This window comes from Dama dama, chromosome 10, assembly GCF_033118175.1.
Source record: "Dama dama isolate Ldn47 chromosome 10, ASM3311817v1, whole genome shotgun sequence".
In the NCBI taxonomy this organism is placed as follows: domain Eukaryota; kingdom Metazoa; phylum Chordata; class Mammalia; order Artiodactyla; family Cervidae; genus Dama; species Dama dama.
In genome coordinates this window covers 11761876-11774552 of record NC_083690.1, presented here as the reverse complement: position 1 = coordinate 11774552, position 12677 = coordinate 11761876, and the positions used below count along the sequence as shown (strand labels likewise).

General features: G+C 46.5%; 1 protein-coding gene across 2 annotated transcripts in view; it reads left to right on the top strand.

Annotated features, from left to right (window-relative positions):
- Positions 1-7042, top strand: part of LITAF (lipopolysaccharide induced TNF factor) — a 34453-nt gene extending 27411 nt beyond the window's left edge. For both annotated transcript variants that reach the window (XM_061152843.1, XM_061152844.1), the window contains exons 3-4: positions 1516-1672; positions 5443-7042. In XM_061152843.1, coding sequence (XP_061008826.1) covers positions 1516-1672; positions 5443-5551 — 266 coding nt within the window. In that variant the 3' untranslated portion in view covers positions 5552-7042. The remainder of the gene's footprint in view (positions 1-1515; positions 1673-5442) is intronic.
- Positions 7043-12677: the final 5635 nt, after the last annotated feature.

The following is a 12677-nucleotide window of genomic DNA, read 5'->3' as shown; positions in this document are numbered from 1 at the left end:
GCTTGGTAAATGCCTGTCTTATCTTTGAACCTTTGAGCTAGTTAAGGAGCCTGTGTGAATTGAAGGCTTGTGTGTGGAGGATTCACCCTGTACCAGCACTGGGTGAGGTTCTTTACCATCTTTGTCCCATTTAATCCTAGCGATGCCTCTTATTCCATTTTTTCAATAACAGCTTTATTGAGATAGAATTCCCATATCATAAAGTTCACTCTTTTAAAGTATACAGTTCAGTGGTTTTAGCATATTCACAGAGCTGTGTAGCCGTCAGCACTCATTCCAGAACGTTTCCATCACCCCAGAAAGAAACCCCATTCCCGTTAGCAGTCACCCTCTCAGCCCCCCTCCTCCTAACCCCTGGCAACCACTAATCTATGGATGAAGAAAATTGAGGCCAAAACCCATCACATCACTGTTTCTGAAATTACCATGTGCAGACCACCTTCATAGAGCCACTCAAAAGCTTAAAAATTGGTTTGGGGACCCTGCCCCAGACCTGCTGAATCAGACTGTCTTGAGGGCCGGGCCCAGGAATCTGCATTCTCAGCTAGCTCCCCACTTGAGCCCAGAGACGGTTGAGTTTGAAGCCTGGTGGAGCTGGGCCAAGTCTCCCCAGAAACAAAGAGTCCTCCCCTCCCATCTTGTGTGTGGAAGTTTCAAGAACCCCTCAATTGAAAATTCTGGAAATCTGCCACTTTTTTCTCTTTTTCCCTTTTTGTCATCTTTCTCTTCCTAACCCGGTCCCCACTTTATTATGGTAAAATGCACATAAAATTGATTGCCTGAAGCATTTCAATGCACTGTTCAGTGGCATTAAGTATGTTCATATTTTTGTGCAATCCCTACCACCTCGCATCTCCACAACTCTTTACATTTTACAAAACAAACTCTATACCCATGAAATGGTTGCTCTAATCCCTCTTATCCCCCAGCCTGGCACCCACCATTACACCTTTTTTTTTTTTTTTAATGTGGACCATTTAAAAAACCTTTATTGAATTCGTTACAATATTGTGTCTGTTTTATGTTTTGATTGTTTGGCCTCAAGGCATGTGAGATCTTAGCTCCCCGACCAGGGATCGAACCTGCACCCCCTGCATTGGAAGGCGAAGTCTTAACCACTGGACTGCCAGGGAAGTCCCCATTCTTTTTATCTCTGTGAATTCCGCTACTCTAGTTGGCTCCTATATGTAGACTCATACAGTATTGGTCTTCTTGTGACTGGCTTATTTCACTTAGCCTGATGCCCTCAAGGTCCATCCACGTTGTAAAATGTGTCAGAGTATCGTTCCTTTTTAAGGCTGAGTAATATTCCATTGAATGAATGGACCGCATTTTGTTCATCCAGTCATTCACAGATGGACACTTGGGTCGCTTCTGCCTCTTGGCTCTTGTGAACAGCGCCGCCCTGAACATGGACGTGCAGATATCTGTCGGGACCCTGCCCCTCTTGTTTTGCACGTAACGAATGTCTCCCTCATTTCCTGATTGGCCGGTTTGTTCTGTTCTTCCCATCAGTTGCCGTGCAGACAGTCTACGTGCAGCAGCCCGTCTCCTTTTACGACCGCCCGGTCCAGATGTGCTGTCCTTCCTGCAACAAGATGATTGTCACGCAGCTGTCCTATAATGCGGGTGCCCTCACCTGGCTCTCCTGTGGGAGCCTATGCCTGCTGGGGTAAGTCTGGGGTCCACTCGGACCCCGAGCTCTCCCGAATTCCTCTCCTCCAGGATTTCTGAGCCATAGCACATACTTCTGTGTTGCGGGGTGTGCCCTGTAGAATGTTGAGCTCGCATCTCTGGTCTCTCCCCTCTAGATGCCAGTATCACCCCTGCCCCCGTTGTTACAACCCAGAAATTGTGCCCAGTTGAGGACCCCTGCCCTCGATCATGTCAGCGCCTAGAGGCTGCTCACCTGTCATTTGTTCTCAGGCCATTCCCTGTGTGTCGGGACAAGCGAGGCAGCCGGGTGCATCTGTGTAGGACGATACCCTTGGGGTATTCTTCTAGAATTTCATGACCTAAGTAATAATGTTTGTTTGATTGAGGGAGAAGCTTTAAACAATCTGTACATTAAAATACTTTATAGTCATCTCTTCAAAACTTCTTATCCTTTTATAACCCCCAGTAGTTTTCTGTTGTCTCTGCAACGGGAGTGTGTAAATATTTATGTCTGAACCAAGGGTATTATGTTGAAAGAGATAATACTTTCTGTCCTGGGAGAAATTTGAGGAAGCACCACTTAATTCCCCCCCCCCCCCCCAAACAAAGGCAGGCAGCCTCCATATTCCTGGTTGGGTGAGTCACTTGGGAAACCTCAGGCGCTCCGTTTTCTTCCTTGAAGGAAGCAGGGTTTGTGTGTTTCTTTTCAGAAGCCTTGCTTGGCTGTCTCCTCATTTTCTGCTTGTGACCTAAAAAGAGAAGGAGTGATAGTTCTCTTCCTAATTTCAAAGAGAGGCTCAAAGCCTCTAAGAGCTTAATTGACTTCCTTGACGACTTGCATACAGTGGGGAAGAAAGGATACTGAACATGTGACATCGAAGTTCATCATCTTTTGGACATTCCTGTTGAAACTAACTTTATCTTTGAAATCAGGGAAGGACAAAATGGAAAAGTTGATCACATATTGGCCCCTGGCTTTCGAATGGAGGGAGCTTTTTCTGTCCCTTCCTCCTTTTTCTTCCTTACATGCAGTAGCGTGTTCTCAGATCCTGCTTCTCATTGCTGTGTGGCTGTGGGCCGGTGACCTCACGTGCTCCAGTTTGCTCATCTGTAAACTGGGAGTGCTAATGCCTCCCTTGGGGGTTTGGAGGGGTTGCTGAGGATAAAGTCGGTGAATGTGTGTGTATTGTCCCTTGGAACCAGAGGTTAGGCTTATCTCTAAATGCTGCCCTTATGTGAACCCAGGTAAGTTTAGGCAATAGGAAATTCCATTCATGAGATTGTTTCCTCATCGGGTTATTTCCAGATCCGGATCCTGCTTTGTATAAATCAGTGCCTTCCTGTAAAATGCTGTTTTTTTGTTTTTTTTTTAAAACTGTGTTTTTGGCCAACTTAGGTTATGAGCTGTGGGGTGTCTTCTGACACCAGCCAATGCTCCAGCACCGGCTGGGTGTCCAGTGATTCCATTCAGTTCAGACACTAATGACCCGGCGTCAGTACAGACCCCCACAGCTTAAAGGCTCAGTCCCACAGCCGGCCCCCTACTTCAGATGCCAGTCACAAGTCCTGGATCCCCGGTCCTTCGGACCAATCAGGGGTCCTGCTGGTTGCTCTTCAGGTTTGATGATACGCTAGAATGGCTCACGGAACTCAGAATGGCACTTGACTTGCATTTACCAGTTTACTGTCCAGGAGACAAACAGCCAGCCAGCTGAGGGGGTAACAGGGCGAGGTACAGATGGGTCCTGAGGGCTTCTGTCCCTGCGGAGCTGGGATGCCGCCACCCTCCGGGGACATAAATGGTCCACCAACCCAGCTCTCCAAACACAGTTGTTCAGGAGCTTTTATAATCTAGTCCTCAGCCCCTCACCCCTCACCCCCCATTCCACCCCAGAGGTCTGCGGTTGGGGCTGAGAGTTCCAAGCCTCTAGTGACTTGGTCTTTCTGGTGACCAGCCCATCCTGAGCCTGTCTAGGGACGCACCCCAGACGCCCTCCTTAGCATACACTCAGGTGTGATGGAAAGCGATTCCTTGTGAATAACAGAAGATGCAACTCCGTCACTCAGGAAATTCCAAGAGTCTTGGAGCTCTGTGCCAGGAACCAGAGACAAAGACTGAATATCTTTCTTCTTACACCTCAGGCTGTAGGGAGGCCCTTCCTGCCAAGAGGTCCTTCCTGTGTGTGCCGATGATGACTTATGTAGGTTAAAGGACATAATTTGCGGGACTTTATTCGGTTGGTGCTGTGAGAAGCAGCTTCTCTGTATGGAAAGGCGATCAGTCCAAGACAGGAGTCGGCAAACCACAGCCCAGGGGCCAAATCCAGCCCCTTGTAAGTTTTATTGGAACACATCACGCCCTTTATGAACAGATTATCTGTGGCAGCTTTCACGCTCCAGTGACAGAATAAGACCCTTGTAGCCTGAAATACGTACCCCCTGGCCCTTTGTAAGAGAAGTTCGCTGATTGCAATCTGAGACTTTGAAAGATGCCCCAATGACTGAAGAGTTGACAATACGCCCTGGACAGTCTGTATGTGGTGACAGCCTTGGCGAGAGTTGGAGCTGCCATAACAAATTACAATAAACCTGGGTGGCTTCAAACGAAAGGAATTGTTTTCTCTCACCATTCTGGAAGGTTCCCAGGTAGCGCTAGTGGTAAGGAACCCACCTGCCAATGCTGGAGATGTAAGAGACGTGGGTTCGATCTCTGGGTTGGGGAGATCCCCTGGCGGAGGGGATGGCAACCTGCTCCAGTATTCTTGCCTGGAGAATCCCATGGACAGAGGAGCCTGTGGGCTACAGTCCTTAGGGTCACATACAGTCGGACACGACTGAAGGGACTTAGTGTTCTGGAAGCCAGAAGTCCCAAATCAAGGCACCACGCTCCTTCGGAAGGCTCTAAGGGCAGAATTTATCCTTGCCTCTTGCAGCTTCTGGAAGTCCAGGTGTTCTTGGCGGTGGCTATATCTCTCTAGTCTCTGCCTCTGTCTTCCCATGGGCTTTGTCTCTCTCTGTATTTCTTTCTTCTTTTGAATATTTCGTGTGATATGGTGTTCTTATTAATTAATTAATCTTACCTTTGGCTGCACTGGGTCTCTGTTGCTGCGCACAGGCTTTCCCTAGCTGCGGTGAGCGGGGGCTGCTACTTCTTTGTGACGCTCACTCTGGCCTCTAATTGTGGTGGCTTCTCTTTGCGGAGCACCGGCTCAAGGCGCTTGGGCTTAGTTGCCCCATGGCATATGGAATCTTCGCCTGACCAGGGATGGAACCCGTGTCCCCTGCATTGGCAGGCAGATTCTTATCCACTCCACCACCAGGGAAGTCTCACCTCTGTATTTCTGTGTGTCCTCTTCTCTTATCAGGACCCCAGTCTTTGAGTTTCAGGAGCCCACCCCACATAATTGAGGAAGATCCTATCTTGAGATCCTTAATTGCATCTGCAAAGACCTGTTTTCCAAATAAGATCACATTCATGCGTTCCAGGGGTTAGGACTCTGACCTGTCTTGCCAGGGAGTTCAGTGGTAAGGAATCGCCCTGCCAATGCAAGGGACACAGGAGATGTGGGTTTGATCCCTGGGTTGGGAAGATCCCCTGGAGGGGACATGGCAACCCGCTCCAGTATTCTTGCCTGGAGAATCCTATGGACAGAGGAGCCTGGTGGGCTACAGTCCGTGGGGTCACAGAGTCGGACACAGCTTGAGCACGCACGCACGTATCTTTTTGGTGGCTGCCATCCAGATGATCATAGTAACACGCTGCGTGTGTGGCCTTTTCTGTTCCAGGTGCATCGCGGGCTGCTGCTTCATACCTTTCTGTGTGGACGCCCTGCAGGATGTGGACCACCACTGTCCCAACTGCAAAGCTCTCCTGGGCACCTACAAGCGTTTGTAGGACTCAGCCGGACCTGAAGGGAGCCGTGAGCTGCAGGAAGGCCTCTCCGACTCTTCACCCAGCCCCTGCTCCTGTTGAAGGCTCTACCTTGGTGGTCTCATGTCTCCAGGGGCTCCACCTTCGTGTCTTCTTTTGGGGGGAAAGTATCGCAAAAATCACACACCTCCAAACCCCAGAAATGGCTGCTCGGAGTTGTGCACAGACATGCAGAGACATTCTCCTTGAGTGCTGGGTCCAGGGTTTTCTGTCTCCCTCCTCCCCCTGACTGTGACCCCAAGTCATTCCATCTTGCTGTGATCGTTGTCCTGTCTGAGTATCTTCTGGTGATTTGCCACTGGCTGGCTTCTTTCCTTGCCTCAGTGGGCCTTTCTGTCAGTGGTCTCCAAATCGGAAGCCCCAGACTGCCTTATTTTTGAAACTGTTCTGGCCCCAGTGTGGCTGAACCAACCTTTAGTGCCTACCATCATAGCCGTCTGTTTCCACTTCTGATGACAAAAGCCTTATAGACTAAGGGCTTGGCTCTCAGATTCTGTAGCTGCAGGCTTTTAAATAGCACATGAATTCACTTTAATTTCTTAATTTGTCTCTAAGTACAAGCAGGGGTTATTCACACCCACATAGCCATGAGGTCATAAATGCAGGCTATAAATAGAAGGCTGGATCTTATCACTGATCTGCCTCCTTGGGACCAGATCCTCAGCCACTTTCCAGGAAGGGCTTTTTTCTGGTAGAGTGATTGTTTTTTATATTAACACTTTTTGTGACCTTCTTTTGGCCTTAAACACCTTTGAGCATAATTTTGAAAGAAGGGATTTATAGAACCATTTTCCGTAACCATATGAACGGTGTCATTTTCCTATTTGCCAGTGCACACTCACTTTTTTTTTTTTTTGCCTTAACAGGAAAAGTAATGGATAATTTCATCCACTGCCTTTTCTTGGGTTTAGTGTGGTTCCTAGAAACCTTTATAATGGAACTCATTAAAGTGGGGCCCTTTTGGGGTTCCTAGCGGATATTTGGATAGACAGAGCATGTTGGAGCACGTCTGGGTACCATGGTGCTGAAAAGCGTGGGGACCCAACTGATTCAAAGGCATCTGAAGTCTGGATTTTATTTTTCAGAAATACAGTTTGTTTGTATAACATCGGAAGACATGATTCCTAGGACTGAAGCAGCAAGCTAGAGTTCTCAGTTCGCTGCTGTGTCATCTTTGAAATCAAGACAAAGCCAGGCTCGACTGTCAAGAGTCCCTGTTTTGATAATAAATAGGCACAAGGAATGCATGTGAATAATACTGTGTAGAAATCAAAGCCTAGACATTAATCAAAAATCTGTATATTGGGTGAAAATTATAGTCATAGCCCATTGATTCAGCTTATTCATTTAATGTTTTGAAACTTCCAGTCATTATTTTTGCAGTGACTATAGATATACTTCATAGTACTTTGTTCTCTGCTTTTCAAAAATAAAGTCTTTGGTTCACTCCGTGAACTATTTATCAATTCTTGCCATGTGAAGAAAGGTCTTATGTTGTGTTTCCAGCTGTTGTTACAAAGAGTCTTTATTTGTTCCATAACAGTAGAAGGTCCTTCATGATAGAAAACTTCAGACTGGCTGAATATCCTGCGACGTCAACATGACCGATGGTGAATTGGGTGGATGGCTAGTGAGTCAGATTTGAACATGAGGCTGTTGGAACCCAGTAAACGTCATCAGTGGCAGCAAGCTGTAGCTTTCAAGTTTTAACAAGATGCACAGAAGGAAGCTGTTCTCATTCATGCTCCGAACAAAACATGCTTTGTTAATTGATCGGGGTAGATGTGAGATGCTAGAAGGAGGGCATTGTAACTCGCCAGGACTATGAATGTCATCCCCTCTTTTCCTACCTGGTGATAAAACTTCATTTTGGAAGGTGACGGTAAATCGTGTCATCGCCGTGTGACTTTGTCAATTTAAACCCTAACTTCTGGTTTTGAAAAATTGCCACTCACCCCAGTCGCGAGTGTGTATTTTTCTTTCTTTTGACAAAATTGAAGGCCATGCATATTTAGCAGTTTTGCTCAGATGGTGGCATATAAATTGTCTCAAACTGTTATCCGTTACATATGCAGAGTCTTCAAAATCTTCAAAACAAGAGCCCTATTTCAAGGACTGTAACATATATAGTCTGCAGAACTTGAAAAATAACATCGGATGCCTGGCGCTTGGAGTGTTCAGTAGACATTCCATTTTATTTTTCCAAGTACAGGCTTATCTGTGTATTTTTTACAAATTAAAAAACTATTTTGTTCTGCCCTGTTTGTTGGGGACTTGGGAGTATGTTGGAAGCACTGCATCACATTCAGTTATTGCAAGAGCTTTATTTTATATCTACTTGGACCTCAAAGAAGAATTTATGAATTTCAAACCCCGAATCGCTGTATATCTTGTTTGTAACTGTGAGTCCTTATACATGCAAGTTTGGGTTTGTGTCCTGTTAACAAAAAGAAATCAGTTATTGCATCTGTTTTAGCCAGCTTAGAGCACGTGACTCATTCCTGGCTGACCACAGCATTACCCATGAAAATGTTTTCTCTGGGACAACTGGCTCCGCAGTTGCTACCGAGAACACTTCTATGGGGCCCTGAACTATTTATAAAATGTGGCTTCATACACTCACACACAAACTTGGCTTCAGTTTTCTCCCCAGCGACAGCCTCTCGTGTTTGGGATATTAAAATCCTGCTTTGACTTTCTGGGCTCCAAGATCTCTGTGTAGGAGTAAGTGTAGACGTTGGAATTTTACTTACAAAATTCTGATTTGCATTTTGGATCCTATTAAAGTTATCTCCTGTATTTATGACTCAGATGTTTACAATGAGTCGTCTGTTTTTCATGGGCGCACGAGTGAATTGAAAGTAGATCCAGCAAGGGCAATGAAAGAGAGAAACCCGGAGGTTTCTTTTTTTTTTTTTTAAAGTCTTAAGAATGTTAAAGAAACAAGAATCTGAGGCTTGGAAAGACTGGGGAAAAAAAAAAAAGAAGAAAGAAAAAAGTTCATGGCCAAGTGTACAGTCGAGTGCATTTAACTGTTTTGTGACTGTTCTCTGCAGTTTGAGGAAAAGCGTTCACACATTTAAGTACCTTTTTAAATTTTTTTACCCTTTCAGGTTATTTTCTTAGAGCAGTTTTAGGTTCGTAGCAAAATTGAGCTGAAGATAGAGATTTCTCATGTACTCCCTGCCCCATGCATAGCCTCCCCCATTCTGAACATCCCCCACATTTGTTAGAATTGATGAACCTACACTGATAAGTGATCGTCATCTGGCGTCCACAGCCGGCGTCGGGGTTCACGCTTGCTGTTCTGTGTGTTTGGACAAATGTAGGATGACATGTATCCACCATCTCAGTATCATACAGAGTGATTTTCCTCCCTAAAAACTGTTGCCTGTTCCTGCCTGCCTCCCCTATCCCCTAGCCACTGTTCTTGCTGGCTCTAAAGCTTTGCCTCTTCCAGATTGCTGTAGAGTTGGAAACATACACAGGGGAATCAGCCTTCTCAGAGTGGCTTTTTTCACTTAAGAATATGCATTTCAGGTTCTCTATGTCTTTGCATAGTTTGGCAGCTCATTTCTTTATTATTCAGATAATATCCCTTCCTTTTTTTTTTGTTCGTTTGGATTTTGGGGCTGTGCCTCACAGCCTGCAGGGTCCTAGCTCCCCAATCAGGGATGGAACCCTCGCTCCTGGCAACGGAAGCGCGGAATCTTAACCGCTGGGTCACTTAACCAGGGAAGTCCCAGCGCTTACCCTGTTGTTAGTACTGCCCTGTCTTGGTGATCTTGTTCCTGGTCTCTCAAGTGGGCAGACTCAGGCTAGCCCGTGTGCGCCATATCGGTGTCTTCAGAGAACACAGGATTGTAAAACCTGTGTTTATATAGCTGTGTATGTGTGAGAGTGTTGCTGGGTTTAGGTTTAGCTGCTCGTTGCTCAAGAAGAACCCAACTCCCCACTGTTGATCAGGGCAAGAGCTTTGAAAGGGGAGTTTCAGGGACGCACAGGTAGCGGGCGGAGCTATATGCAGAACAGTAGTCCACTCCCACCATCACCTTGAAACTGGTGGTGCCGTGGCCTGATGAACATCATCTTGATTGCTTTAGGTACAAAATTCCAGGGTCAGTTTGCTAGCATTTGCTTGAGGCCAGTTATCAGAATTTTGTAATTTGGAGCAGCTTATGTCATTGCTGCTGTCTGGTCATCATGCAGTTAAATTCTTTCACCTGATGGGGGTTTTAGGGTCTGCAAAACAGCTCAAAGGATATGGCTCAGAATATTACCGATAGCCCTTGAGAAACTAAAGGCCCTTGACTTTGTTTAATGGCTTCACTATTGCTATTTTGTCTTGCTTGACTCTTTCTTTGCATCTGCATTTCCTCACTTCTCTGGTTAAATTTATTCCTTGGCTAAAGTTTCTCTACAGACAAGAGGCAGGCAGAGGACATGGAGCAGACTGTCCTGGGAAGATGCTGTGTTACAGGGGGGGTCACAGTGCAAAGTGAGTGCCAAGGGCAACATCTGGGAACCTCTAGTCTAGCATATCTGTGGTTTCATGTGTCATTTTTTAGAAACTGGTTTGTATTGGTGGTAGAGCCGGTTAACGATGTTATGGTAGTTTCAGGTGAGCAGCAAAGGGACTCAGCCATACATATACATGTATCATCAGTTGACTTCTGCTGTATCCCAGGGGCTGTACAGCTTGGATGCCAGATACCCCCGCCTGGAAAGCGTGAGCATCGACGCAGCACTGCCCTGCCTGCCAGCACTTCTGTGGCTTTTGTTGCTGTTGTTTTACATTTATGTTTAACGGGAGGATCATTGCTTTACAAGGTTGTGTCGGTTGCTGTTGGCAGTAACTTGAATCAGCTGTAAGGATACATGTATCCCCTCCCTCCTGAACCTCTCTCCCAACCCCGCATCCCACCCCTCTGGGACATCACAGAGCACCGGGCTGAGATCCCTGAGCTACGCAGTTGCTTCCTGATAGCTGTCTGTCTTACACACGCTGGTGTACACACGTCAGTGTTACTCTCAATTCATCTCACCGGCTCCTTCCCCCGCTGTGTCCACACGTCTGTTCTCTGTGTCTGTGTCTCTGTTCCTGCCCTGCAAATAGGCTCCTCAGTTCCATTTTCCAGTAGCTTCTTTATTGTTTCCTTTAAGCTAAAATTCATGTAACATTTTTTAAAAATTTTACATTGGAGAATAGTTGCTTTAAGTTAGTTGTGTTATAATAGTTGGGTTACAACTATAGTTGTGTACAACACAATATAGTTGTGTATATTGTTGTGTACAACAATAGATGTGTTAGCTTCTGGCATACAGTAGATTGATTTAGTTATACATATGCATATATATGATCTGAAAAAGAATCAGAGCCTTTTCCCTTACGGGCTCTTACAGAGTATTAAGTACAGCTCCCTATACTATACAGTGGGTTTGTTGATGATCTATTTTATGTATAGTGGTGTGTATATGTTAATTGAAACCTCAGCTGTGTAACATTAAAGTGTATAATCCAGTGACACCTGGTGCATGCACAGTGCTGGGCAACCCTCCACCTTTGTATCGAGTTCCAAAGCATTTCTATCAGCCCAACATAACACTCCGTACCCATTAAGCAGTGTCTTGTCATTCCTCCTGCCCCAGCACTTGGCAGCCACCCATTTCCTTCTGTTTCTCTGGAATTACCTATTCTGGATACTTCATATAGACATAACCATACTACATGACCATTCGCATCTGGCTTCTTTAACTTAGCGTCACGTTTTCAAAGTTCATCCACGTTGTAGCTTGCTCTCAGGGCGTCCTTCCTTTTCAGTGGCTGAATAATACTCCATTGTAGGGGTATGCTGCGCCTTGTCTCTTTGTCCATGGGTGGCCCCCGAGAGTCTTGTCCACATTTTGGTGATTGTGAATAAGCCTGCTCTGATCATTTATTGACAGTTTTCTGTGTGGGTGTATGTTTCCAGTTCTCTTTGGGTTGGAATTGCTGGGTCACATGGTAGTTCAGTTTAGCCTCTTGAGCCACTGCCTGATAACGTCTTCTTTTTTAAGTTTTGGGGTTTTTTACAAAAAAAATTGTTTATTTATTTGACTGCATCAGAGTCTTAGTTGCAGCACTCAGGATCTTTGGTTGAGGCATGTGAACTCTTAGTTGCAGCATATGGGATCTAGTTCCCTGACCAGGGATTGAACCCAGGTCTCCTTCATCGGGAGCACAAAGTCTTAGCCATTGGCCCACTGGAGAATTCCCTCAATGGCTTTGTAAAGCCGTTTCTGGCCTAAACTACCATTTGGAACTGCTCTGGCCTGGAGAACTCTGCTCCGTTCTGCAGCGTGAACTGTTTGGAGCAGCCTGGTGGCGACAGAGCTGGACTTGGAGCAAGAAGACCTGCGCCCTGGGCTGGCCTGCCCCGGATCCGCAGCTGATCTGAACCCCACTCAGTCCTCTCCTCCTGATCTCGGGTGGCCTCAGCTTGCAGGGAGGCTTGGCTTCCCAGCCAGAGATTGAGGCCAGGTCGCTGTGGTGAAAGCAGCTGGTGGACAGTGACAAGGGCCCCGGCCCTTTGGCTCCTGCAGAAAAGAATTCCCCCAAAGTCAGGAAGTAGTGGACAAAGTGAAGTACTTATTAAGAGGGAAGAACAAGTGCAGTATGTGTGGATAGACACACGCGCGGACTCGGGGAGAGAGTCGTGCCCTCGCGGCAGCTTGAATCACTTTTCTGAGGCATTTCTTCCAGGTTTCCTTCGGACAATCATTTTGATTCGCCTGGTTCACTCTCCATATTTTGTATATCTCAGGATCCTCCCATGTGTGCGCACGCCTCTCTTAGCCAAGATGGCTCCTACCGAAAAGGCCTCTGGGTGGAACGTCCCTTGACATAACTCCCCTTTGGTCTCCAAGGAGCCTTTCTGTGTATGTGTGGTTGGGGAGGTCTCCCGACTTCAGGAAAGAGACTTATGTGATCTGGGCAGGACCTAGCCTTCTCCGGTAATTGTCCTGCTAGTCTCCTCTTGGAGTTTCGGACCGCAGGGAATGAATCTCCGATCGCTTTACCCTGGGGGGACCCATCTACCGCCTGCCTCGC